This window comes from Punica granatum, chromosome 3 (assembly GCF_007655135.1).
Source record: "Punica granatum isolate Tunisia-2019 chromosome 3, ASM765513v2, whole genome shotgun sequence".
Taxonomy (NCBI): Eukaryota; Viridiplantae; Streptophyta; class Magnoliopsida; order Myrtales; family Lythraceae; genus Punica; species Punica granatum.
Window position 1 is genome coordinate 6,923,160 of NC_045129.1, and position 27,191 is coordinate 6,950,350.

At 38.6% G+C, this 27,191-nt stretch overlaps 3 protein-coding genes across 4 annotated transcripts; 1 reads left to right on the top strand and 2 right to left on the bottom strand.

Annotated features, from left to right (window-relative positions):
* The first annotated feature begins 1,636 nt into the window (after positions 1 to 1,636).
* On the top strand, positions 1,637 to 3,923 carry LOC116199139 (scarecrow-like protein 15). Its single transcript, XM_031529433.1, has one exon. The coding sequence runs from the start codon at positions 1,875 to 1,877 to the stop codon at positions 3,522 to 3,524; it is 1,650 nt and encodes a 549-aa protein (XP_031385293.1). The 5' UTR covers positions 1,637 to 1,874; the 3' UTR covers positions 3,525 to 3,923.
* A 510-nt stretch (positions 3,924 to 4,433) lies between these two features.
* Positions 4,434 to 8,874, bottom strand: LOC116199140 (G-box-binding factor 1). Of its 2 annotated transcripts, none has more exons than XR_004155474.1 (12): positions 8,588 to 8,874; positions 7,227 to 7,424; positions 7,088 to 7,135; positions 6,902 to 6,991; positions 6,687 to 6,776; positions 6,398 to 6,576; positions 6,221 to 6,275; positions 6,099 to 6,111; positions 5,785 to 5,993; positions 5,396 to 5,490; positions 4,998 to 5,123; positions 4,434 to 4,916 (listed from the first exon to the last, which is right to left on the bottom strand). XR_004155474.1 is itself a non-coding variant. In XM_031529434.1 (12 exons), exons 2-12 carry the CDS (start codon positions 7,284 to 7,286, stop codon positions 4,827 to 4,829), a joined length of 1,038 nt encoding a protein of 345 aa, XP_031385294.1. In that variant the 5' UTR covers positions 7,287 to 7,424; positions 8,588 to 8,869; the 3' UTR covers positions 4,434 to 4,826. The 2 variants fall into 2 exon arrangements, 1 of the variants encoding a protein (XP_031385294.1); XM_031529434.1 differs by having other exon boundaries at positions 5,396 to 5,473; positions 8,588 to 8,869.
* Positions 8,875 to 11,111: 2,237 nt separating this feature from the next.
* Positions 11,112 to 16,239, bottom strand: LOC116199010 (homeobox-leucine zipper protein ATHB-40). The gene is made up of 3 exons (XM_031529294.1): positions 15,978 to 16,239; positions 15,222 to 15,535; positions 11,112 to 11,564 (listed from the first exon to the last, which is right to left on the bottom strand). The coding sequence occupies exons 1-3, from the start codon at positions 16,081 to 16,083 to the stop codon at positions 11,313 to 11,315; spliced, it is 672 nt and encodes a 223-aa protein (XP_031385154.1). The 5' UTR covers positions 16,084 to 16,239; the 3' UTR covers positions 11,112 to 11,312.
* Positions 16,240 to 27,191: the final 10,952 nt, after the last annotated feature.

Consider the following 27,191-nt stretch of genomic DNA (forward strand, 5'->3'; position numbering starts at 1 on the left):
GGTGATAGGTGTCCCATTTTAAAAGAAGGAGGTTTTATTTTGCGAAATTATGGAGCATGCGTCTGGAATTTACCCTAATTCAATTGATTAATGGTGATGATAATATCAAAATCTATAAGTATGATTATCCTGCATATATTATATGGAGGAAAACTCCGAGAGTTTAGATTGTTATTGTTTTGACGTCCTTGTCCACATGCGGCCATGCCTATATCACATATCATGATTGAAAAAATGGAATTAAACAGATTGTTTTTGAAATTAAGAGAGAGAGAGAGAGAGAGAGGAAAGAGAAAGGGTATTGCGTCACATCAACGATAGAGAGAGAGAGAGAGAGAGAGAGAGAGAGAGAGGAGGGGCGGGGCGGGGCCGGCCGCGGGGGAGACATTGACTTGAAGGGCAAGCTTCTTCCTTCTTTAAAGGGGGAGATAAAAAGTGAAGTCGGACTCGTGTCTCGCATGGCATTGGCAATCGCATTCCCATTCTTCCATTCCCTTCCCTTCCCTTCCCTTCCCTTCATCTCCCCATTCTCCATTCATTCGTGTCGTGGTGGGCCTTCCACTGCCTCCTCTCCTTTGCCACCATTACCATTAGTACAAGCCTTTGACGTACATAATAGTTCATTCATCATCCTCTCGTTCGAGTGGAATTAAGACAATCTCGACACTTGACTTAGGCCTCCGAAAAGGAACCAAAGATGGGACCTCGATCCAGTTTGAGGGTTTTAAAACATCACCGAGTTTATCCGTCTAAAAAATAATAATTGAATGGTCTTATTTTACAATGACGCAAACGGTGACGAGTTAGTGAAATTCTTCTATTATATGAATTTACTGTTGGCTACTAGTCATTAATACCATTTGTTGCAGTCCAGTTGGTATATCCCCAAGCCACTTAGGGAGATCGAATGACCGAAGAATTTCCCAATCCTAATGCTCCGTATCGCAAGAAAAGTAGCACGATCCATGGTCTCAATCAAGTGGTGACCTAACACTAGACACATTGGACCCTTTCCTCATATGCTATGTCCCTCAATCGCTACAACTGCAATCTTATTAGACGAACTAGAATCCCTTGCAGTTCTATTCAAACTGCACGAGCGAGTCAGCTAGTTTTCTCCAAAAGGACATATACATATATATAGTTACTGGCGGACTCTGATCAATTCTTATCTTCCTTGAGAGTCGTGGCATCACAATTCATCGATGACTTTCTTTTATAAGTAAAATTGGTAGGCAGAACCTTGTTGCTTCGCCCTACGTAGTAATGTTCGGACTCTCATATGCAATCGCAAATATATCAGACGAACTGAATACTAATACAAGCATTGATCCCGTCCAGCTTAACGACACCAAATGCCTAATATAATTCAAAAAAGTCGATATCTTTCAAGCCCAAACGAATAGCACACTTCTAATAAATATTTTAACACAAATGCATAAAAGAGAATTTGTACCCGAAAATATCGGGATTACCAAACCACATGAGAGTAAATTTAAAACTACTAAATTATCACATTTAACGGTAATTCGTCGATGATTGCTCCAACCATGCGTGGATGTTAATGCACCGACCCCCAACTCCATTTCGATGGTGATCCATCGACGGATCGATCGATAGATGGAGATGTTCTATTTTCATGTTTTCCTTTCACCTCCCTCCCCATTCCTCCACTGAGAAAAGTTATGGGGGGCCCATTTGTCCATTCCATGGGAGTTTTGAGGACTCAAGCACGCAAAGATAAAACCCCATCGCCCCTTTCTCCTCCAATCCCCCCCCACTCTCTGCCTCCTGAAGAACACGCCCAAAATCCAAACCCCATATCATAAGATCGCAATCTTCTTCTTCTTCCAAGAGTGGGAATTGATCGAGATATGAGAGTCCCCGTCACGACCTCTCAACAACAGCAGAACAATGATTCCCTGAAACCCAATATCTCGGTTCCCGCCGCCGCCGCTATCCCCGCCGGTAACAACCACCACCTGAGCCTCTGCTCCTATGAGCCCACCTCGGTGCTTGACCTCCGCAGCCCCGTCTCCTCCTCCGACCTCAAGCCTCCCCCTGCCTCCTCGGACCTCACCTCCACCACCCTGCCTCAGCCGCACCATGGTTGGGGCGACGGCGATGGCCACCACCACGCCCTCCAGTCCCTTGACTGGGACTCCATCATGAAGGACCTCGACCTCCACGACGACGTCTCCGCCCCTGCGCCGCTCAACCCGCCCGAGTCGACCCACTTCGTAAGCAACTCCTCCGATTTCGCCGCCCTCTCCGACGTTTACGGCTCCTGCCACCAGAGCTTGGCCCATGTCCCGACCAGTAACTACGGTAGCCTCGAGCTTGGGGGAGAGGTCTGCAACAATTGGGGTTTTGCGTTTGATTTCCTCGAGGAGCTGATTCAGGTCGCGGACTGCGTCGACTCTGGCGAGTTACAGCCCGCTCAGGTGATATTGGCGCGGCTCAATCATCGGCTCCGCTCCCCCGCCGGGAAGCCACTCCACCGAGCTGGTTTCTTCTTCAAGGAGGCTCTCCAGTCCCTCCTCGTCTCAGGCTCGAACTGTTCTCCCCCTCAGCTCTCGACGTGGCCGGACATCGTCCAGACCATAAAGGCCTACAAGGCCTTCTCCGGGATCTCGCCGATCTCCATGTTTTCCCACTTCACGGCGAACCAGGCCCTCCTTGAAACCCTGGACGATTCGCCGCTCGTCCACATCGTCGACTTCGATATCGGGCTGGGCGGCCAGTACGCCTCTCTGATGCGGGAGGTGGCCGAGAGGGCCCGTGGTTCGCACGCCCCGGCTTTGAGGGTCACCGCCGTGGTGGCGGAGGAGTACGCTGTCGAGACGAGGCTTATCCGCGAAAACCTCGCCCAGTTCGCCCACGACCTGAACCTCCGTTTCAGCATCGACTTCGTGCTGAACCGGGCCTTCGACATGTTGTCGTTCAGGGCGGTCAAGTTTGTAGATGGGGAGAGCCTCGCCGTCCACTTGTCGCCGGGGACAATTTTCCGCCTCGGATCGGCTGGGCACGTTGCCAGGTTCCTCGGCGACCTGAGGCGCCTGTCCCCAAAAGTAGTCGTTTTCGGGGACTCCGAGCCATGGTGGGGCCTCTGCGGCAGCACAGGAGGCGGCTCGGGGTCATTCAGGAGGAGCTTCGTCAGCTGCCTCGAGCACTACAGCACCGTGTTCGAGTCCCTCGATGCTGCAGCGGGGTGTGGAGGCGCGGGCAGCGGCGGAGGTGACTGGCCGAGGAAGATCGAGACGTATCTCATGCAGCCGAGGATCAACTCGGCGGTGGAGGCAGCGGCATCGGCGTCCAAGAGGGGGGCGGTGCCGCCGGGTAGGGAGGTGTTCCAGGCGGCGGGGATGAGGGCGGTGCAGCTGAGCCAGTTCGCGGACTACCAGGCGGAGTGCCTGCTGGGGAAGGTACAGGTGAGGGGCTTCCACGTGGCGAAGCGGCAGGCCGAGCTGGTGCTCTGCTGGCATGACAGGGCTCTGGTTGCCACGTCAGCTTGGAGGTTCTGATGTAGGATATATTTTTTTCTCATTGGGCCGCAGGGAGATGGCAGGGCTAATTAATTTTATATAATATTAATCGAGAGTGTTAAAGAAACATTTTCACTGAAAAAAAGAAAAAAAGAAATTATGGGGATGTTATTATTTATTCGAAAAAATCCCTATCTCTCTCTCTCTCTCTCTCTCTCTCTCTAAGTTATGTTAGTTTCGGCTTTTATTTTTTTTTGGGGGTGTTTGGTACTTAAGTTTTACTTTTTGCAAGTACATAATCCAAACAAACATGTTTGGTTAGAGTTTTATTTTTTCTTTTGCATATCTATGATAAATGTAATGGTGAAGTGGGGAAAAAATCCAAAAATTAATACATATATATATATATAGATAATCTAATTTCGTCCACTTTCTTTCGAGACTCTAGCGAATATCCTGTCCTTTCCCTTGTCGTTTACCCTCTTGCTGCAAAAAAAATTTTTTTTGCCTAGTTTAATAATCCAACACGATACGTTAAACAATGGTAATAAAAATGTGTGCATGGTGCGATTTAGGAATCATTTGCAATATTGATGAGGGATCAGAACCGAGTCAGTCCGCAGCTCATACATGGTTTCGCTTAGCTTGTGTTTGTTAACCCTGCTGAAATCCACCTAGCATGCATGTTTCGAGGTGCTTGTGCGTCCTGCAGGTCTTTTGCACCACCACTGAAATTCCAGAAGGCCAACCTGCTTACTCGCAGACGGTTGTGCAGTCGGACACTGCATTGTCATTGTTGATCGATGCTCTGTTGTCAAGCCATATGAGTCCTGTTTATTATCGACTGAAGCAATTGCTTCGGCGGAAGACTCGTGCAAGTCTTTCCCTCTTAAGTTTTAACCAACTGGATATTAAGTCCAAAACAATAAAACTTTGAACACGAGCCAGGAAGCCAAGAAAGGTATACCTCCAAGTACAATCCCATTACCTTCGGCATTGAGCAATAGTAGAACCAAGAGCCAATATTACACTACGATCAGATTAACAAAAGCCGAAAAAAAGAACTACGAGGATACGGGTGACTTCCAAAAAAAAACCTATTCCTCTCCCCCAACCCAATTGATTTTTACTAACAATTGCTTTGCATACATATCACATCATCAACATGACCTCGACTCATTGAAGGTTAGAATTCCGTGAAAATCAGTTAACAGTTACAAAGAGGACAGTGGGTTAAAGGTATCGAATTAGTGAGAGAAGAGAGGCTCTTAGACCCAACCGAGCCAAAAGTAAATTTTCTACCCCCATCGTGACGATCGTCTCATGTCTCTACCATTGCCTTCATTCCTCCTTCCCCCGAGACTGACCTGACTCAGAGCTCTGTTCTAGGGTAGCCACCGCCTCAGGCCCGCAAATCCTGGTTAGTTCCTCCTGTTTCCCCAAAGTATAGAAGTTTACAGCGGTGCTGTCGGATTAAAAGTTCAAAGCCCCTAAGGTCAAACTATGTATTACCTTGATGGAACTATTCTCGGATGTGAGTTTCTCGCATTCCTCGGAAAGCCTCTGGAGCTCTTCTCTGAGTGTGCGATTTTCGTTTGTTAATGTCTCCACCCTACCTTGAAGCTCTTCACATTCCGCCTAATTGTGACCAAAAAAACACGAGACATTAAAAGCTCATCTATTGTTCATGATTCGAATCATATATTTGCCTAGGTTTTGGTACACAAGAAGAAACTCTCTTTTCAAATGCAGTGGCAAATCAGATACGAATGTATAATAACTTGTCCACGAAGGCAATTCCGAGTCCGACAAACTTCATATCTGTATTTTTTGGTCCAGCTCAAGTAAGGTACTGAGCTGGAAGGATCACAATGGGAACCGGAGGACAGATGGATCAAGTCATTACATACCTGCTTACGTAATCTTGACCTTCTAGCCGACTCTCTGTTGGACTGCTTCCTCCGTTGTCTCTTAAGTTCACGCTCATCCTGTTTAGCAATGAATTCTATCGGGGAGATAATTCATTGGTGATTGGAGATATATTCTCCAACCAGAATAAGAACATATATCACGGGACAACAAATAGCGCATAAGGTCATACTCATTGATACCCCAGGCTTAAAAAATGTATCCTAGGATGTTTCTATTACAACAAACAGTTTTCTCCTGCTTCATACAAGGCTGAAAATGAGAAATATTGTTCACAATCGCCTCCATGAGGCAAATGTACCCTCTAGCTATAAGAAAGCTGAGTGAAGCTAATCAAAGACAAACAAATTAATGGCAGCAAGTTCCTTACTTGAATCCATTGATCTGAGATCATTGCACCGGGGACCATTGGTGATGAACCGGTGGGTGTTGGTCTCAATTTAGCAGTTCCAGCAGCAGCAGATGAGTTCCACAAGTCCATCCCTATGTTAAGATTGGTAGCAGGCCCGGAATTTACAGGCTTACCAGTCACAGAGGCTTGAACATTCGTTCCAGCTGAATTGTTCTGTGTGGTGCCTCCTGGAAGAGTAATTTCTTATGAGAAAAAAGAATCTGCAAGAGGAAAGGAAAAAACTAGAAACAACTGGATATCTGCAAGCATCTGATTAAAGTTTCCGTCCTTACTTGTACCGTATTCCTGAAAAAAAAAGAAATAAAAACCAAAAATGGAAACAGAAGCATGTTAGACCAATCATATCATTCAGTAAAATTGAGATCTTATTTTATACTTGATACTTATTCGATACCTGCTGATTGTTCTCCTCATTAGCATCTGATGAACCCTCACTGCCACTTTCTCCACTGTGAAAAAACAATCAGAACACATAATCCAGTCACAAATTATCGAACCACCAAAGAAAACCAAACAAAGATTGTATCTATCTGATACATGTAGTTAGAACTTTCCAAAAAGATAAACAAACCTTTGCGAACCGCCGTCATTTCCTGAGCCTGAAGTTACTTTTGCACCATCTCCAGTCTTGTTCCCACCTGATCCTGCATTTCCCGAAGCCGCCTTGTTCTTTTTAGATGAGGCGCCATCTTTCCCATCAGCACCCTTTCCTTCCACCTCAGTGTTGTTGGCCAGTGCTGAACCTGGAGTCTATAGAAGCAATATAATTAATTTTGCATAAAGCAAAAGATTTTATTACGGAATCTCAAAATGATTTCCAGAAGGGTCACTGCTTAAGCAAAGGTTTAATTTTATCATACCATAGCCATATTAGGATGAGCATAAATTCCTCCAGGAGGGTAAATAGCAGGGTATGGAACAGGGGTTCCATATGGTGGGATCATTGGATGCTGCAAAATTGTCACGAGAAGAACCATTTGTATAAGAATGATTGAGGTTAAGCCTGAAAGACAATCCTTTTCCAAAAACACCAACACAACCATAAACATGTTCCAAGTATAGAGAGTTCATTTACCTGGCCACCCCATATATAAGGGTGAGGAGTTGGGGAAGCAACTGTTGAAGCGAAAAAGGGAGGTGGAGTTGCGCCAGTGCCATAATAAGCCTAGAGGAAAATATGGGTAAGTAAGCTCATGCATGCTTGATATTGCAAAATATAAAGCTGCGGCTGAAATTAGTCATCCAAGATTTTCTTGAGAACCTGCATAGGGCTTGACCAATCAGGATATGCAGGAGTTGTAGGTATTTCCTGAAAATGCAGAGAAAATGGATTAAGACAGATCCATGAAGAGAGAGCAGACCTCCGGAAGGGTGAAGCTTCTAAAAGAAGGAGGGATCACCTGAGAAGAAGAAGCAGGTTTAGACGATTTAGAAGCTGTTGTCTCTTCTCCTGTCCCCATTTTGAATGATTGGCCAGCAAAATATTGTCTACAGCAAAATATTGTCTACAGATCGTACAATATTTCTCTTCTAATAGCTAAGAAGCATCTGCGACCCTCAACGAGATGACTTCAGAAAGCATACATAATCCCGCATTCCTGTAGAACAATTTAATTACTTATTTACATGTTCATGCTAGCAGCCATTCTCCCCAGAAAATGAAGTAGATATATATCAGCTATCGACAAGCAATTATGCTAACGAATATTAGAAGCATGGAGTATGCTACCGAACAAAGTACCGACTCAATTCAATTTCCATTTGAAATGACTATCACGCCAACAATCTTTGTCTTAGTTGCAATTGTTTCATAATATGTTAATTAACACAGCTATATATATATATATATATATACACACACACTTATATATTTCAACAGAGCCTGACTAGATTCACAGGTTTATCTAGCTCTTTGAAAAGTTTCTCCTGCTCGATGAATGTATGCACATAAACCATTAGCTGAAATTTGCATGGCAATTGAATAATACCATTCCTTTGACATCCGTACACAGACAGAATACAACAATTCACAAAAGTGGCAAACCCTCTATATGAAGACTTAAAATATTCTCCTCAATGGGTCCCTTCCAAACAATATAACATGATGGGACAACTGAACAGGTGTTACTTAGATTTTAATTTCATCCTGCAGCTGAAGATCGGAACAACTTGACATGCCTAAATTCCAACCATCACTAAGATATGCAACTGAAGTTATAAGGAAGCCATGAATCCCAAATTGCCATGCAAGCAATAATTAAGAGGTTACACAAATCATGTGTATTAGCTGCCAAGACCCATTGCGGCTACTTCTTTAGCACCTAAGCTTTACACAAATGGAAACCGTTTCTGTACTTCAGGGCAGAAATTTCCTAAAAGCAGCTCATAACTGGGTAACTTCTTGATCAAGCACCAAATAATTCCAGAATTCTCCAAGAAAAAAAGATAACCCCAGCAATCTAAATGAATTTAAGACATTGTAGAGCAATACAGAACATCCCGCCGAGGAGCAAAGCGACAAACTTTGAGAAGCAGGGACATCGTCCAAGCTTGCAATTGCTTACTATCACCTTAAAAAGCTCAATTTACCGCCTTCCAAGTAAAATTTAACGTAACCCACAAACAGGACACGGAATCGAGCTCAATAGTCCATAAGAAAATGGCCCAAGCAAAGCATCCCATTGAGAAAGGAGCTTCTCCACTGCATCACAATCAGCTCAGCATGCCACGAAAACTCTAACTTGGGGGGACAGAGAGGGACCTGGTTTGTCGGAATTACGCGAGGCAGAGAGTAGTAGAGGCCGCTGTCTCCACCAGATCCGACGGCGAGAGTCCTAGGGTCCAGCCACCAGCGGGGGAAGTCGGAGCAGAGAAATTGACACCGCCAACCAACCGGGGAAGCTGCTGGAGCAGTGGAGAGTTCCTTGAGAGAGACAAGAGGGAGAGACAGAGGAAGAGAAAGAAACTGAAAGGAAACGAGAAAAACAGAAGAGAGAGCAAGAGAGAGAGAGAAAGAGAGAGACAGGGGGGTTTGAGTTGGTGATGTTGGTGGTGATATGGTGTGGCCGTGTCCGATAGGGCGGTGACTAGGGTTTCCGGGGTGACACGTGCGAGCGGCGCCAGCTGTCATTGTTTCATAGGATTAGGTTCGTGACTACGCATTGTCCCCTCCATTAATTAATCTATTTACAGCAAAAAATGATTTGGAAATTATATTACACAAGAAAACCGTTGCCTACCAAATTAAGTAAACAAGGAAATGAAAATTATCCTCGTATACTAGTTTGTTTGTAAATACAAACAATCATCGTTAATCGGTAGCGCACATGGTCTATATATTTAAAACGCATACACTCGCTGTTGCAATTTGCATGTTGTCTTAATGCCACATATGATGATATCGTTACGGTATCGCTGGTAAATATATATAAGTAATAATGTGCTTTGTCATATAAATGGCAGGACAATCGGATTTCGAGCTCTCCCTCTTGTACTTATGTATTGATGCGGCAATGGTAAGTTATTGCGGCGAGTTAGGAAGTAATTGTTTTATGAGATAATATTGAATAATTCATAAGCTTTTTTTATAGATAGAACACGTCATGACTGTATGATAATAAAAGTTATGTTTTAAAGAAGCTGCATCCATTGGAAAGAAGAGGGAGAATTGTTGATCGCAACTTAAAGGGCTGACTAATCACTTGATTTTGTCGGCTAGACAGGATGGGATGAGATAATCATGAAAATTATTGGGTGTGATTATCGATGTTAATTATACTTAATCTGCAGGTGGGGTATGACACCCTCTGACTTGTGGCCATCCGAATTTTATCTAAATATAATTTATTTATATGTATCGTATCTTATATGTATATTTAACGAGGATTTTTGTATATGATTTGATGCTCGTGATGCATTCGGCCATTGGATGTCTGCTTCTCAAGACCCAAATCTACTGATGCTGATTATGCCAATTTCGATTTTTCTTTCGTTTCTTGATTTATTTTTTCTTTTGTTATTTATAAATATACTTTTGGTCTCCATCTTTAATTTTTTATGTTAATTTTTGTTTTGGGCAATATCAATACATTCATCACGTGCACATTATGGGCATTGAACGTGCACCTAAACATTCAAATCACCTACTATTAATCAATTCGGCAAAGCAAAGGATTTGTACTGTGCATTTGATTTCAGAGTTAAATAACCCGTTTATTTTCAGGGTTAAAATCACAAAAATTTTAACTTTAACTTTAACTCAATCCACTACACAAAAAAAATACATATTTCCCAAGTAAAAAATTTTAACTTTAACTTTAACTCAATACACTGCACAACATTTTGTTCTTTTCTACAACATTTTGATTTTGATTGTGATTGTGGAAAAAGACAAATGAGATGAGATTATAAATTTGACTTGGAAAACGTGTGTTTTTGTTGTGTAGTGTGTTGAGTTAAAGTTAAAGTTAAAATTTTTGACTTGAGAAATGTATATTTTTGCTGTGTAATGTGTTGAGTTAAAGTTAAAATTTTTTAATCCGGAATCCAAACAAGGTCGTAAATTCACAAGTTGTTACAATTAAAGTAAAACAACTGAAGTAGAACATATTCATTTTGCAGAGTATTATAAATCATATTGTTATTGACATCAGTTGGTTTTTCGACATATTTACCCTTCGACCCATTATAGGTTTGAAAATTTCATCCATAAAACAATGTTTCCTATGATAAGTCGTTCAAGCATCATCCGTAGCTCGTGAGATGGAAATTAGTTGGGCCAAGTACATGTCGTTATTAAGTGGGCCATAAATCAAAGTCAAGGCTTTGTTTAGTTTAGTTTGATTCTATTTTTTATTTTATAATTTCAACTATAAATATACCTAGCCAAACAAAAAAAAGAATATAAAATATAGGCTGGAAAAAAAAGGAAACTAGAAAATATATAAACCTAGTCAAGATCTAGTAAGTCCCCCAAAAAAAAGAAGAAGCCAAGATCTAGTTGGGCTCATTTTGGACCGTGAAATGGCTCTTTGGGAAGCCAACTAGCTGGGTTGTCTTATATGCCGTTAATTTGATAATTGATGAACCAAGCTGTACATAACGTGGGCCGTGGGCTGTGGGCCTTTTCTCGACCCTCAGCCCATTGGGTAATTAACGATAAAGAGAACATGATCATGGCGAACCGACTAGACCACTGAGAACATACGCTCAATCTTCGGTCGAAGGTTGAAAGAAGTTCGTTCCGAGTTTCGACTTCGAGACTAAAGTAAATCACAGGATGTCGGTTTAGTGGAAAAAAATTATATCGATCAAGCAAGTTATTCAATAAGCTTAACATCGATATCAGAGTCATTGCTAGGTTAACGGAGGACAAGAATTTACATTAGATTGCCCCCACTATATCTACAATACACTATACTACATATATTACATATCTAGATAGGTTAGTAATTACGCTTGGATGGATCGAATAGAGAAGTGTTTGGTTACAGATATTGGCTGAACCACTCCATGCTTTGGATGTAGCTATTCTCATCAGGAATTGCATAGAGGGCGGCATCTTCGTCGTACCCGACTGCAGCCTCTAGGGCCCCAAACTCCCCGAGGAAAGGCGGGCCGACATCGGAGATTGAGGAGCTGATCGGGCTGTTGCTCGAAACCCCGCCGTCCGACGGCGACGTCGACAGCCTCTGGATTTCCTTCATTGCATCGGATAATTGCTCCTTAAGCTTTAGGACCTGTCATTATCGATCGATAAAAATTATTAGTCAAGAGACTCGAGATGAGATCACGGGGCTAACTCAGAAGCACACATGCACAACGTCGGCTCGGGCAAACGCAAGCATAATACATATACATCGCATGCATAACCCAGGAGTGATGCTGGACATCGAGCGTTAATGTTAACAAATGTAAGAGAACTATTCGGCACACAGTACTCTTTCCTTGGTCGGATGATCGATCTAGAGGTTGCTTCTCGTTAGGTCGTGCCTAGACTACACACACGTTGTAAATTAATGGAAAGACTAGTTCGATCGAGGCCTGCACATGACCATTGCATGATCTGTACCTTGTACTTCACCACTACAGCACTAGTGAAGGAAATTATGTCCCTATCATATTTACTCTTCTCAAATGACGTATAGAAATTCTGAGCTTGGTCGGTGTGATAATTTAACTAGAATGTCCCCGTAACCGAAAAGACCAGAGAGTGTACAACTACGAAATGAGAATCTACTATATACAGTACATACATGGGAATATCATATCCATTCAACAGCTGAAAATTTCATGCAAAGCCCCATGGCCATCGTATGTCTCACGAACCGTTTATAATATGGACTAAAAATTTCATACATATCTATACATATTCTTGGTTTCTCTACCTATATGTCGCACGGGAACTTTTACTACAAATATAATTAAATTTATCTAATTCAAACTTTACTATTTTTAATTAAATTTCATAAACACTATGTCTTTTTCCTATAGTATATAATATCTAATAATTATATACAAATATCTTAAGGAATTATGATTAATTAATATATTACTACTATATTGAAGAAGTAAAGTAGTAGCGTAACTTTTTCCAAATTATTTTTTTTCGAAATTCAGTAAAAAATCAATAAATATAATTTTGACAATAATTTTGTAATTATAATAATTATGCATAAATTTTGAGGATATATTAAAGTACTTCATGTCCCAAATATTTATGCATATATAAATTAAAATATTTCTAAAATTTTAATTTATATGCATTTACTAATTTAAATCCAATTTGTATATATATTTACAATTATGTAATCATTTATTACACTATTTTCAAGTTTACATATTATATAGATGGTATAAAATAACTAATAATTATATCAAAATATCTTAAGGAATTATGATTAATTAATATATTACTACTATATTGAATTAGCAAAGTAATAGGGTAATCTTTCAAAAAAATCAGTAAACATAAGTTTGATGATAGTTTTGTAATTATAATATTTATGCATAAATTTTGAGGATATATTATGTATTTCATGTTCAAATATTTATATATATACAAATTAAAATATTTATAAACTTTAAATTTATATGCATTTATTTATTTTATTTTATTTAGCTCAAATTGTATGTATATTTAAATAATTATGCCACTATTTATTACATTGATTTCAAGTTTATATATTATATAGATATGTCTGTATACATGAAGGGGGTACATCTCATGCAGAGGCAAGTGGGGCTGGGCGAGGTGCAGTGCCGCCACCTCGAATACTACACAGCCCACCAACATCATCGTACGAACCACTGAGGTGAGAGCTGTCGGAATCTTTAGTTATATGCATGTGTCAATCGTACACTTTGCACTTCAATGCGTTGGCACCTTCCTATTCTTTGATCCAACCTTTTTCTTTTCACTATTTAGGGTTAAAGTGCTAGTATTTTATAAAATCATAAATATCAAAAATATTATAACCGTTTGTTTTCAAAATTAAAATCACAAAAATTTTAACTTTAACTCAATTCACTATATAATAAAAAAATATATTTTTTAAGTCAAAAATTTTAATTTTAACTTTAACTCAACACATTATACAATATTTATCCTTTTTCACAATCAAAATTAAAATTACTTTAACTCTGAAACCAAACGCATCGTTAAATACTTATATTAAAATATCAAGTATGTCATCGTAACTCGATAACACGTTAAAAAAATATCTTAAGAAAGGGCCAGTGGAGGTCACCTTTTGTCCTCATCAGTATCAGTAGATGAGATAGGAGAAGAAACCATATCATTTGTAAATCAGTTGGTGGGTTGCACGGAAGTTTGGAGATGAGTCGGTCGATAAATTTGGTACAAAATCGAACCACTCAGAGCACTCTTCCATGATGTTTATTTATGTACAGAAACATTTAGCTTTCACATAAAATAAACATTTTTTATTTTATTTTATTACCCAAAACGATAAAAACAAAAACATTTTGCCCCAAAAAAAAAAAAAGAATGACGAGAGTGGGATAGTCGACTAGCAATTGTCCTGTTTTTGTTACGGAAATTCTGCAATTGAGATAGAGGGAGAGGGCCAATAAAATTAGATAAAATCACTCATCACTAATCGGATAAAATAAAATTACTATTACTGTCATGTAGAGAGGATAATGTGCTTTAAAATAATGTTTTATATTCTTATCTCACCCATAAAAATGTTATATATTATCTACCCATAAAAAAAAGTTTTATATTAGGAAGAGGTTAGAAAATGCCGTGAGCCTTATCATTCATATGAAATTAATAGGTTTTGGATTTGGTACCATTAGCGAATTTTTCATGCTGCTCTCGTTCCGCTAATTAAGTTCATATGTCTTCCCTGAAATAGAAAAATATTTCATCTAATAGAATAATCGAAAAAATGACCTGGCAATAGGAGCGTGTATGGATACTGAATATATCCGAAATCGGTCAAAACCTACCCGTTAGGATAGAGTCCACGTAACTCGTATTAAAAAAAGATAGGATCCGAGAATTAAAACTATGAATCAATAAAAATAGATTTCGGTTCCGATTCCTACATATAAGATATCCAAAACCGGAATCAATACTTGGACCCGATAATAATTTCTCCTAATTATATTTTGATATATTTATCCCTTTTACTTTACTTTCTTCCTCTCTCTCTCTCGGTGGAAGCTTAACATCCCCTATCGTTGGCAGCTTTGGTTCGACAATGATATGCGTGTCTTCGGTGAACTTGATCCTATTACGGATGTTTAATTTTATGGATAGATTGACGTGACATATTATTCTTTGTTGATGTATTGTTGATTAATTTAAATCTATGTTGACATTCTGTTTTGCGTAATCATTAATTATGAATGAGATATTTTCGATTTTATTTAGCGAGATAAAAAAATTTACAAGTTCTAACAGGGTACCCGAAACCTGTGGTATAATACAGGTTCCGAGTAGGTTTCGATTCCAAAACTCAACATGATAGGGTCCGATTCCAAAATCTTAAAACTTATTTCTTAGAGGGTGAAGTCCGGATATCCTGAAAAAAATAAGATATTCCGATCCGAACATCCCTACCTGGCAGTGTGTGATTCGAGAGCTGATCAGACCACTAGTTTTGCTTCAAACTACGGAGAGGCACAAATTAATCAGCAAAAAAAGAAAAAAATGCATTATCTGACTTTTGTATTCTTTAGCCTATCATGATAGTTCTCTATAAAATTAGTATTGATATCAGATGAATTTCAGGAGCAGAGACAGAACGGTGATATATATGTGTGTGTGTGTGTAATTAGTTATTTATATGCCTGGCTAAAAATTAAAATGGATGATATAAAAATACATTTAAGGAGGGTGCAGTCAGGAAGAGAATGATACGTACCTCGGTTTCGAGATGGCACTTCTCCAGGACGGTACTCTCGTAGAGGGACTTCAACTTGGAGTACTCCTCCTCGAGCTTCTTGTTCTTCCACCGGGCCCTCCGGTTCTGGAACCAAACCGCCACTTGTCGCGGGTCGAGACCTAGCTCCGATGCAAGCCGGTCCTTCCTCTCCGACTCCAGCTTGTGCTCGTTGCCGAAATTCTGCTCCAACAGATTCACCTGCTGGGCACTGAGCTTCCTCTTCTTCGCTTCCCCGGAACCCGACGCCTCTCCTCCTTTGCTCTTCTTCCGCCTCTGCCTTCTCAGCTTTGGTCCTGCGCGAAGACATCAACAGAATCAATCAGAAGCAAGAATAATTATCAAGGAGAGTATCCACACGTCGCAAGAGCAAGTTAATTTACAGAAAAACATGGAAAGAATTGTAGTTATCATGGTCAGTATTAGCTAGAGAAAGGTTCATCCATTTTTCGGATTAAATATCGGCCTCCCGTTAATGAGCCCTTGGAAACTATGGATCGATCTGCCCAAATGAAATATTGGTAGAAGTATTACATGCCGGAAAAACAAAGTGGAAATAAGGAGTATATAGAATGAGCGAGTCAATAATAACCTTACGATATTATTTTTGAAGGCCGCAATTAACTTGATGGAGGAGTACTAGTGAATAACGAGAGCATGAAATCTGGAACCCGAGATACGATAACAGAGAAGGCCGGGGCCGGGTTAAAGAAAAGAAGAGACAATGAAGCAAGAAACCTTGTGGTGGTTGGGGCACAACTTGAGTACCGTACGTTCCTGGGAACATCTGGGAGATGAGCAGCACATGATCAGATTCAACCTGGTCTCCCATGGTGATTGTCATCTTTCTGCCTCTGCCTTCTATTTTGGGTAGGAGCACCCGCTCTTTGTTTGTCTGATCAGATGAGTGTAAAAGGAGGGAGAGACAGAGTGAGTGATGATTTGGTCTTTGCCTTTAGCAGGAGGAAGGAAAGTGGGGGGTGTGAGTGCGCAGAACTGAACTGATAATCTCAGGCTCTTGTGTACTGTCTGAGACTTTATATTGCTTGGGATTAAGAAAACACCCTGTGCCACGTGCAATTTACATGACTGCCATTCAAGCTTGTCCTACCTCCCACGTTTGGTGCAAGTTGGGGAATCCCTCTAATCTCCTGTCTGATTTAATGGAACACACACACACACGAGAGAAAACATGACAAGTTCATTAGAAAATTAATCACAAGATTACTAATTCATGAACAGACCGAAAGTACTTCGAAAAATTGTTTGGAGAATTTCCTTCACTGTAAAATAATGTACGTAAAGTTGGGTGTGCCACGTAATGATTTTCACTAACAAAATAGCATACATGAAAGATGAATGTTTCGCATTGTTTATTCTGACATTATATATTCTCATCGTTGTACGATTATTGTCTCGATTATAGCTTAAGATGGTGTAGTCTATTAACCGTTTACGTATTATTGCTTTACGGAAAACAAAAGAATTCATGGAGTTTTGAGCTCCAATAACTCTCCAAAATCGATAATGGAAGCCGCGATTAGCCAATGGATCTAAAGCTTTTAATCTTAAATGCGAACCCAATCCATATATTAATTGACGATAGAGAAGGATTTTGATGGGTGTCAAATTATGATGAAAAATCAAGGAAAATTTTAAAGTACGTTGATAACAATTATCATCATTCTTCTCATGCGGTCCTAAAGTTCGAGAAGTTTTGATTGGGTTAGGCTTTTTCCCCATTTAGGTAAAAAGAATGTATATAGGTCAATAATGTAGAGGCGTGTGTGGAAGCAGAAATTACCCCCACGAATATTCAAGTGTGGACGGCTTTCCCTTTTTAATATGTGAACAATGTTTTTTGGGCGATTTATTCGGACATCTTTTCCTTTTTAGACAATATTTATTTAATGAACTAGGCATATTCACCTTTTCTTTTACACTAATACTAGTTTTTTGCTCATGCAATATTCAAAGTATTGATTTTACATAAACTTATACTTGTAAGATATTCTTAAATCTTTTAAATTATAATCAAAGTTCTTTTTTATTGGAGATAAATTAATATGCATATTTTTGCTGATAAATTAACCAATATTCAGTGTGTAATAATACTATATATATGTGTATATACATATTATATATATATATATATCCAAATACTATATTTCTAGAGATATTGTTTAAAAATCTATTATATTGAATCATTAAATATATAATATATGCACAAATTCTAATTTATTATATGCATTGTAGATTCGGAAATTTAATTGGCATGGAAGGTAATATACACCTTTTCTAGTTATATCTCAAGGTCCAATACGAAGTAACTAGTTCTATATTCGTCACAGGATTTTTGAAATCTACTGACGTAGATAAATATATATCGATTCATTATGGATTCATTTTACCGTATCTTTTTTCTTTGGCTGAATTTTTTTGCTTGTGAAATAAGTTTATAGATAATAATATGTCCTAGGGAAAATATTATTTCCTCCGAAAAAGGAATCCTCCGATTCCTACGAATAAGACAGTTAAACGGTGCCCTCCATCTTGCACTTAATTACAAGTTTGCCCCTTCGTCTCATTCGGAGCCTCCGAGTCCGAGGAAATAGCAGTGGTCATGTCCGAGACGAAGCGGCTCAAAGAACGTTGCCCTTCAAGTGTGAGCCGAAGGGTTTGCTATAGGGATGAACAACATTTGTATAGGTAAACTCTTTAGTCTTAGAATAATTTTATTATTACCCTGATCTAAAAGTTGAGATCCCGACCGTGAACGCCTCGAATTCGAGAAATAAGAACAGAAAAGAAAAAAGGAACGTGTCCCTAAATTAGGACATCCATGTATAGTTTTAATTTTGCTCTCCCATTGGGTGGTACTTATCCCCTCGTTTCAGATTAATTTAATTAATTTATTATCAGTTTTGTGTTAAGCTGTGCCCTCTAAAGAAAGGAACCTATGCGTGGCTCGAGAAGGATTAAAGAACTTAGAATACCACAGCATGCGATTACTAAATTAATCGAATTAGTTAGAACAGCTTGACTAAGAAAGAAAGTCTTCCACGTAACTTACAAAGAGTTGAAGCAAAACAAGGCATTTGAACGTAAAAAATAAGTTTGGCATCTCTTTATTGAATTTTCATTCGACGAATATGGACTTGAGTCCATTTTCACTTAAAAAGGTAAATTAAGTAGTGAAATTTAAGTCACATATATATTCAACATTATTTTCATTCTTGATCAATGTGGGATTAATGCTTTCTCTACTTTGAGTTGCTATCATGTATAACATGTGGTCTTTTTCATTATCACTTACCTACATATTATTACGTGTCTCTTAAACACCCGCCCTCAATAATTGATCTCGAGCCAGACTCTTCTACCATATTTAGGTGAGGGAGACTAACACGAGACGCATTTTTTGCTGCTCTTGACATCTGGTCGGCATGGTCTGAGCTTGCGTGCGCGCGCGCGCCTGCTTTGATACTATATTAAATTTTCATTGAATTTATACGAGCTCATGCGTATATCCACTTAAAGGTCAAACTGTTAAGTGGTGGTACTAAAGCCTCATATTTTCAAAGTGTACTAGTGTTGACCCGAGTGTAGTCAAATCCAGTTTTAAGGTAGCCAAGAGTGCGCCTCATATTAGTCACGAGTGTTGAACTGGTGATAATTTAATTTGTCCCTCCTCGCCCTAGCAAGGAAAGAGGACGCCCAGCTCGTGATTAATTATTGAGGACGGATGTTTAAGGACACGTAGCACTTGATAGATCACACGTGGTGGATGTTGATGATTAAGAATTGTTCCACACGGAAAAATTATATAGTAGACCATAAGTTTATAAGAGACTGTGTTTCACAACCTGTCGATTTGAGGTTTTGGATTGAAAATTGACTCAATCACTTATAGGTCTCGTAAAAATTTTACACTTTTAAGCCATTGATTTTCTGACCCTAGTAAGTGATAGTTTTCAATTTCCGTTTTTCATAGAAACATAAAACTTCTTTTCCGTTCAAATTCTATTATGGGTTCTAGTGATACCTTAATCAAAAGGACTTTGATCTTATCAGGGTAGTTTAGGCTCCAGAGTCCAAACACTGATTTGGGAGAATGCAACCAAGTTGAGATGTTCTGAGCAAATGACCGTGAGATGATGACAATGCTTCTTAACTACAGAATAATGGAATTGTGATCGTGCTGTTGAGGATGAATCCTGCCTTCACAGACTATGAACCCGAATCATTCGGGGAAAATCCTTGCCTCTAAAAACTCAAAATCTAAGTTTCAATACTCTTAGACTGATAAATGAAAGATAATGTTGAAATCTTTCTTGATAGAAAGGTCCTTTCTCGGTTGGGATCTTCAAGCCTCTATAGATTTCCCTTGTACTCGTGCAGTTATGACCCTCCTCTTTGAAAGTCAAGATCGTGTGTTGAGAAGTTATAGCATACCTTTTTTATTTTTTTTCCCACATAGAATTTTGCTCTCATTTATCACGTGTTTCAAATAATCCTTTTGCGTTCTGAGCGCTCTTGCTTGCTTCATAGCTTTCGTGGGGCACTTCAAATTTCATCACTCTGACTTTTTTTGTGGTGATGCCAGGTCGCTCCTAAAACTCGACCCCTTATCTGGTCCTGAAGTTGCTAGTGGCGCCTGTCTTCAAACGATGCCATTTGTCCAGCTCTTATATTCCGATTATGAGTGACCAAAAACGATGTCGCTTTGCCAAGACTCAGAGTAGTCCCCATGTCAGCTGATTGTGTGTAACGATCATATGTAATGGAATTTACATAACAAAATTATAACATATTTAAAAATTTTATTTTGTGATATTTCTAAAAATTAATAGAAATTAAAATACGTTAAAAGGTTGTGATTTTATCACTTAAATTCCGTTATATATAACCGTTACATATAAGACGTTCTCGATTGCCGTGACATCGTTCAGTCAAAAATGCATACAACCCTGGGAAATTTTATTAAATTGCCATTATACCACCAACTTTAAGTGAGATTAATTATTTTTGTTAAGTCGGCCTCGTAGCTTGGTTCCTGCGAAATAGTTTTTTTTTTTCCCATCGTGTGGCTAGGTCATCACGTACATACTTTTTAGTCCCATGTGGATGCTTAGAGGGACTACCCTACAAGGGATATGTTCGGGACCTCTTTGTTACTCATTGAGTAGAGGCTAAACTTTATTAATTAGTCCAACAGTTTGGCCCAGCTAGTTTGGTATGAGTAGATAGATTTCCACCCTGGATTGGAAAATATGGAAAACTACAAAATCCACAATTAAACATATAAATAAATAAAAGAAAGGGAACACTCTTGACTTTAGAAGTATGATGCACACGGTCAACAATTTACTACGATTGTTTAAGTTCTAATCCCGGCGTACGTAGCAATTTGACCAGCTGGATATGCATGCCCATTTGTCTTTCTGAACTTTATAAGCTTCAATTTTCGCGTAGCTTTAATTTCGTGCATGGGAATGAGCTAGAGAACATATATGCCTTTTATTTATTTTGCTTTGCACATTTTCGGAGCACACATATACAATAATCATATTTATTGCCATCCGCAATACCTTATCTTTCATCTACAATAATCATTCGCACTGATCTCGTGTGAATCCAGGGGACTGCACTGATCTCGTGTGAATCGACACGCATACGGGTGCCCAATCGAGTTTCACATCATGGGTTCATTTTGCTATAGTAATTCATATTCTTTATATAAAGCTGCACAATTCTACCGAGTGGTTTGATACCAAATAACAAAAAAGGAACGTCATGTCACGAAGATTGCAGTCACTTTTTATCCCAAGTCCCATTGAATGTGTCATGGGAGGGGGCTCATTCTTCGGTGTTTTTTTTTTTTGGGTAATTAGTGCCTTAGTACTTAAAGAATACTTGCAGCACGGTTTGACGAAAGAAGAAAAAGGATAGGAAAAGATAAGAAAGCGTCGATGGAGAAGCGAAAGTGGAGTACTTTGGACAAAGACATCTTACCGGACAAGCAAATGCACATGGGAGCATCTATTGCCATTTGACACGCGTCACCTCCCCACTTATTCATACGTGGGACGACATGCTTCGTATCCAGACATTTGTCATTGTCCCATTGATGATATGACATGAAAAATTGCCGATTAAATAACAATTAATAAAGAAATGAGTGTTAATAACTTGAGTAATAACCATAATTATTCTCAATTAGAAAAACTTATTAATCATCGTGTCACTATAAATTAACATCAGTTAAGATATTCTTGAATGCATGTATCAAATCCACTGTCCAAGCACTACCCGCAGTATACCCTGTGGGAAGAAAAGCCCAAAATAATGGCACTTGTCCTCGACCTAAAGTTAAGTTAAGAGATGTTCGTTCTGCGTTGATTTGTGAGTTATGTTTTTAAAATTTTAACTTTAACTTTAATTTTACTCACAACATAACAAAAATCAATAACACAATTATTATTTTTTCAATTTTCTTCAATTTTTTAACCATTTAATTTAGTTGAATCGTGTTATTGTTAGCGGAGTTTCATGGGATTGTTTTATTTTAATTTCTCATATCCAGCAATAGGTATTCCTCGTAAAAAATGAAATTGTAAATGCCCCTTTCTTATATGGAAGCCGGGCAATCCATCTAGAATTGAATTGTAGTTAATTCATGATCCATCGTCACGGATAATTTGGTTGTCTAATCGGCTAACTTTTGAATTTTTTTTATTATAAGGAAGGCACGAAATCCCTATTAATAAAGATTGAATACAAGATCTTTTGATTTCAAATTGACGACTTGTAGACTTCACCGGGCCTCATTTCTCTTGCTTTTGAATTTTACTAGTGTGATAGTCCACCTAGAATTTCGCAATAATTTACAATATAGTTTGAATTATTACTAGGGTAATACTCGCGCTTCGCTGCGAGAGAGAAAAAAAATAACTTTTCTAAATATAATTAGTTTTTTTTTTTTATATTTTAGTTATTGTGTAATAAATGAAAATTAAATTGCAATATCAAAAACTTAAATGCAATACAATCGTACTATATTTTAAAAGTTATTAATGTAAATGACACTAGGCGGAATAAAATAAATCAAAACAATAATTTAAATGAGATAAAAATGACCAATTATAATGTGATATATGATTAGGTGATAATTTGATATATAAGACATTTTAAAGTTAATATTGGTATTAAATTCGATGTATCTAAATACTCTATCAAAGGATATTTTTGTTATTTAGAATTTAAAAATTAAGAAATTTTTGTGACCTCTAAGGTTAAAATTGAATTAGCATATAAATTGTGACCTAAAAAGAAAAGCAGCTAATGGAACTCTCGGAATAGAATGAGAATCTTAAAAAGAAAATAATAATAAAAAAGGATAATATATGTAGATAGAGATATCTTGTATTTTATCACTTTGACTTTCTACTAGAATCGTACAAAAAATGCGGGCTAATTTATCCAAAGTAAAAGACTAAAGATGAAGTTAGACATGGATTAAGTTCATATCTTTATTGATATTAAGAACAAATATTTCTTGTACCGATTCCATTGCAAATTTTTGTGACATAACAAGTTTTCACTTTTTCTTTTCTTTTTCGTTCTACTGTAATTTTTTTTTGAAAAATTAAAACGCGTAAGCATTTTGGGTTATAAAACATAAATTCGATGGCAAAATGCATGGCGTATTGGAGTTTCAAGTACCGGCTATCATTATCTTGAAAGAGAACATTGTAAGGTATATGATTTGAGAAGGATATAAATGAAAATTTTAAGAAGTTTAATGAAAAATTGAAAATAAAAGAAGTTGTTGATGGTTAAATGGAAAAATGGGATAAAGGGAAAGGTGGCATGAGAATGGAAGGGGAGACATGAAACGAGAGTTTTATGTGAGCATTGTCAGAAACATCTGCCAAATATAAAATTTATCTAATAATATAATTTGATATCTTCTACGTGAAAGAAAATAGCTTCCTTCATGATCATCTATATCTATCATGGACTTTTTTTTTGCAATGTTTTCGAAAGTAGACTCAAGAAATTGATAGACAATACTAGACACGAATGAGGATCACGGTGGATGCTCATAACCTCGGACAAGCAGAGATGGAGCATGTATATTTTGAGTTCAACTACCCGAACATGTTTGTTGGTTGCCCATTGCCTTGACACAGTTGTGGCCAGCCAACTGCAGGACCACTCACTAGCACATGAAGTCGAATTTGAATGAGACATGGGATATAATGAATCCTCAGTTTAAAATAAAGATAATAACATAATACAAAATTGCTTTATATGTTAGTGCACCTGATGCAATGTATTTTCCTTTACTGCAAGGTTTGGGTTAGACTACCCCCAATCCGAGTCTCTGCCCGATTTTAGAGACGCCACATGGCGTCTTTCAAGTAGAGACCCCCATTGCGGGGCAATCCCGCGTCTCTCGATAGAGAGACGCTTGGGGAGCTACCACGTGGTGACAACGGGCTCCACGCAATAGCTTCCCCATCTTTTTTATTATTTTATTTATTTTATTTTAAAAAAAAAATTTGGCCGTTGGGGCAACGGTTAGATATTTGGCCTTCGAAGCCCAACGGCCAGAATTAAGGCCATTAGACCCCCATCAGCCTTATCGCCCGTTTACTTTTACAATTCATTTTTAATTTTACTACACTCTACTCCACTTAACTCCATTTATCTTCAATTCAATAACACAATTATTATTTTTTCTTTTTTCTTCAATTTTTTTTAACCATTCAATTCAATTTTTAATACTAAATTCTCTCAACTATTCATTACTTTTTTACAATTCAACAATACAATCATTATTTTCTCTCAACTATTTCATACTTTTTCACACTTTTTTCTCATAATTCAACAACACAATCATTACAAACCAATTAAAATCAAATTTCAACTCTACTCAGCTCTAAAACCAAACACAATATTAATGTTTTTTAATTTATAATTAAAAAAAATTAACCTATATAAACATCCAATTTCACATTCAATTTTTCACCCCTACTTCGACTTCACACTCAATTATCAACTTCAACTCCAATTTCACCCCAAATTTCCTCATCTCTTCTTCGATAATAAAAAATAGCCGATCCAAACCAATTGAATCGTTTCTAATATTATATGTCGAATTCGAACTTCCCCCAAAATCCAAATTATTAACCTTATGACTCCTCCAATAATCAAAACCGTAATCATCCTAATCAACCACTCCATTCACACACGTATTATCCTCAACCATATGCCTTTCCTCTAAATCCAAATATTGGATTTGCGGGTTCACCCTCTCAATTTATGGGTGGAACGAGTTCGGGATCTGGAAGCACCAATATAGAGTCCAATCAATCTCCACATGCGAATTCTCCTTCGCCATTCACTCAACCTCCTAGCGGTCGCCCCGGTGGCATCGACTTGGACGTTGAAGAAGTTACACCTCAAAATAGATCATGTGGTAGCTGAATCGGCCAAAGATGGCAATGGAAAGACGATGAGCCGCTAATCAGTGTGTGGCTACAAATCGGGCTAGATCTTGTGGTTGGGAATGATCAAGCTGGCGCTACATTCTAGGAGAGGATCCACCAGTAATGCTTGGAGGGCGACAACAAGCGCTTCTCCATGAAGAACTCTAATTCGTTGAAGTAACGGATCTACAAGATTCATACCAACGTATTGTCCTTCTGTGGATACTATGAGTAAGCTAAGCGTCACAGAGCAAGCAGAGCAAACGATGATAATGTGCCGGAGATAGCTCATACTTTATATCATGCGACCGAAAATACCAAATTCAACATGGTGTTGCACTGGAATATTCTTCGCCATGAACTAAAATTTTAAGCCCTTATGGAATCTTTTGGTAAAGGTTCGAAGTGGACGAAGACAAATGCTTCTGATGAATACACAACCTTCCTTACTGTTGATGCGGATAGTAACTCTAAGTGCGTCTAGAAGGCAGAGATGTGCCTGAGAGAAAAATTGCTAAAGGAAAATCATATAAAGGGAAGAAGGCAGTTGGTACTGATCTTGGCGAGGCGACAAATGTTGTTCATGGTCTGGCTATTGGTATAGAGAGTCAATATCTCGAATTGCACAAAATGAAGGAAAAAGAGTTCCAGATCAAGCAGGAAGAGTTCTATCTCAGGCAGGAAAAAGTATAGGCAAAGCATATTGCCTCGAGATTCATGGCAATTGACACAAGCAATCATCCTCCGGAAATGCTTGCCATTCATAAGAGGTTGTTAGAGGAAGCTCTTTCGAAGATTTTTAATTAGTAATTACACTTGTACTGTTTCCCTTGTCGTGGTTCATAGTCATCATTTATGTTGGTAAGCTGATTGTCATCATTTATGTTTGTAATATTTACCGTTCTAATGAAACATAAATTTGACTATGTAACGTGCTTTTTCCAATTGTTAAATAATTTACTTTCCAAGAACCAGCCGTTGGAAAGTAGTCATTACAAAGTAGCCGTTGGAATATGTCTGTTGGAAAGTAGCCGTTGCAATTTAACCGTTGCAAAGTAGCTGTTGGAATCCTTTCTATAAAATAATTTCACTCTTATATACACACACTCACATCCTATCTTCTCCCATTCATATCCCCTCGTCTCCAATTCATATCCTTCGAAACATGTCTGAAAACTCTAATAATCCCAATAATATATCCATGGATCCATTGGACTGGATGGAAAATCTATTGAAACATTATATCGATCCACGCATCATTGACTTTCTTCAAAAGATGGAGCAAATCGCCACTGGTGAAAGCTCTTTGTCCAGACCGAAAAGGAAGACAATCGACAGGGATTGCGAAGCAGGTCATAAGCAGCTTATGCAGGATTGCTTCATTGACAAGCCAGTGTACTCTGCCGAGACATTCCGACGATGTTTTAGAATGAGGAAGCAGCTATTCCTTCAAATTGTGAACGACCTTTCAAGTGTTGATCCATTTTTCTAGCAAATAAGAGATGTCGTAAGCAAAGCAGGCCTATCCTCGCTAAAAAAATGCATCGGGGCCATACGTATGTTGCCTACGGAGTAGGTTTTGATGCCGTTGACGAATATCTCCGGCTAGTATAGAGCATTGGGAACGAATGCCTTTACAAGTTTTGTGAACTCGTAATCGCAGTTTGCGGCTCTCAGTACTTGCGCGACCTAATGCAGAAGATGTCCAACACCTACTACTAATTGGAGTGTCATGTCGATTTCCCGGGCATGATGGGCAGCATCGACTGCATGCATTGGGAGTGGAAAAATTGCTCGAAGGCATGACACGATATGCATAGAGGTCACCATGGAGTTCCAACTTTAATATTTGAAGTGGTGGCGAGACCTGACCTTTGGATATGACATTCATTTTTTGGCGTGGCCATAACCAATTACGACATCAATATTTTAGAGCAATCACTGGTTCTTGATGATGAGTTGAGGTAAATTATGTTGGGAATTGGTGTATACCCTAGAGGCAATCTATAATCAGTTCTGTAATATGATATCTATTTCATTATATTACGAGGCATATCTGTTATTGTGTAGATTGCGCTAAATATGATTTTACACAATAATGTCCTTGGAATAGTAGGTTCAATAGGCATCAAGTGTGACTTGATTGTGAGATCCTATAATTAATGAACATTATTCCTAAATGTCCATAGTCAAAGTATTATCGTTAATTAGGACAACGATAATACGGTTAGACTAGTGTGAGTGTTGATTGATGACCAAGTCTCATAGGTCATGGATATGGAGATATCAAATCACACCACATGTATACATTAAGAGTAATGTGTATTGGACTGATCCACCATGAGATTGCTACATGGGTTGTTACGTGACTGTCATTAGCATATCTCAAAGTGACTATAGTGTAATGGTCCTTTGACTTGAGGTCACCATAGATTCCTACATGTAATGTCATATA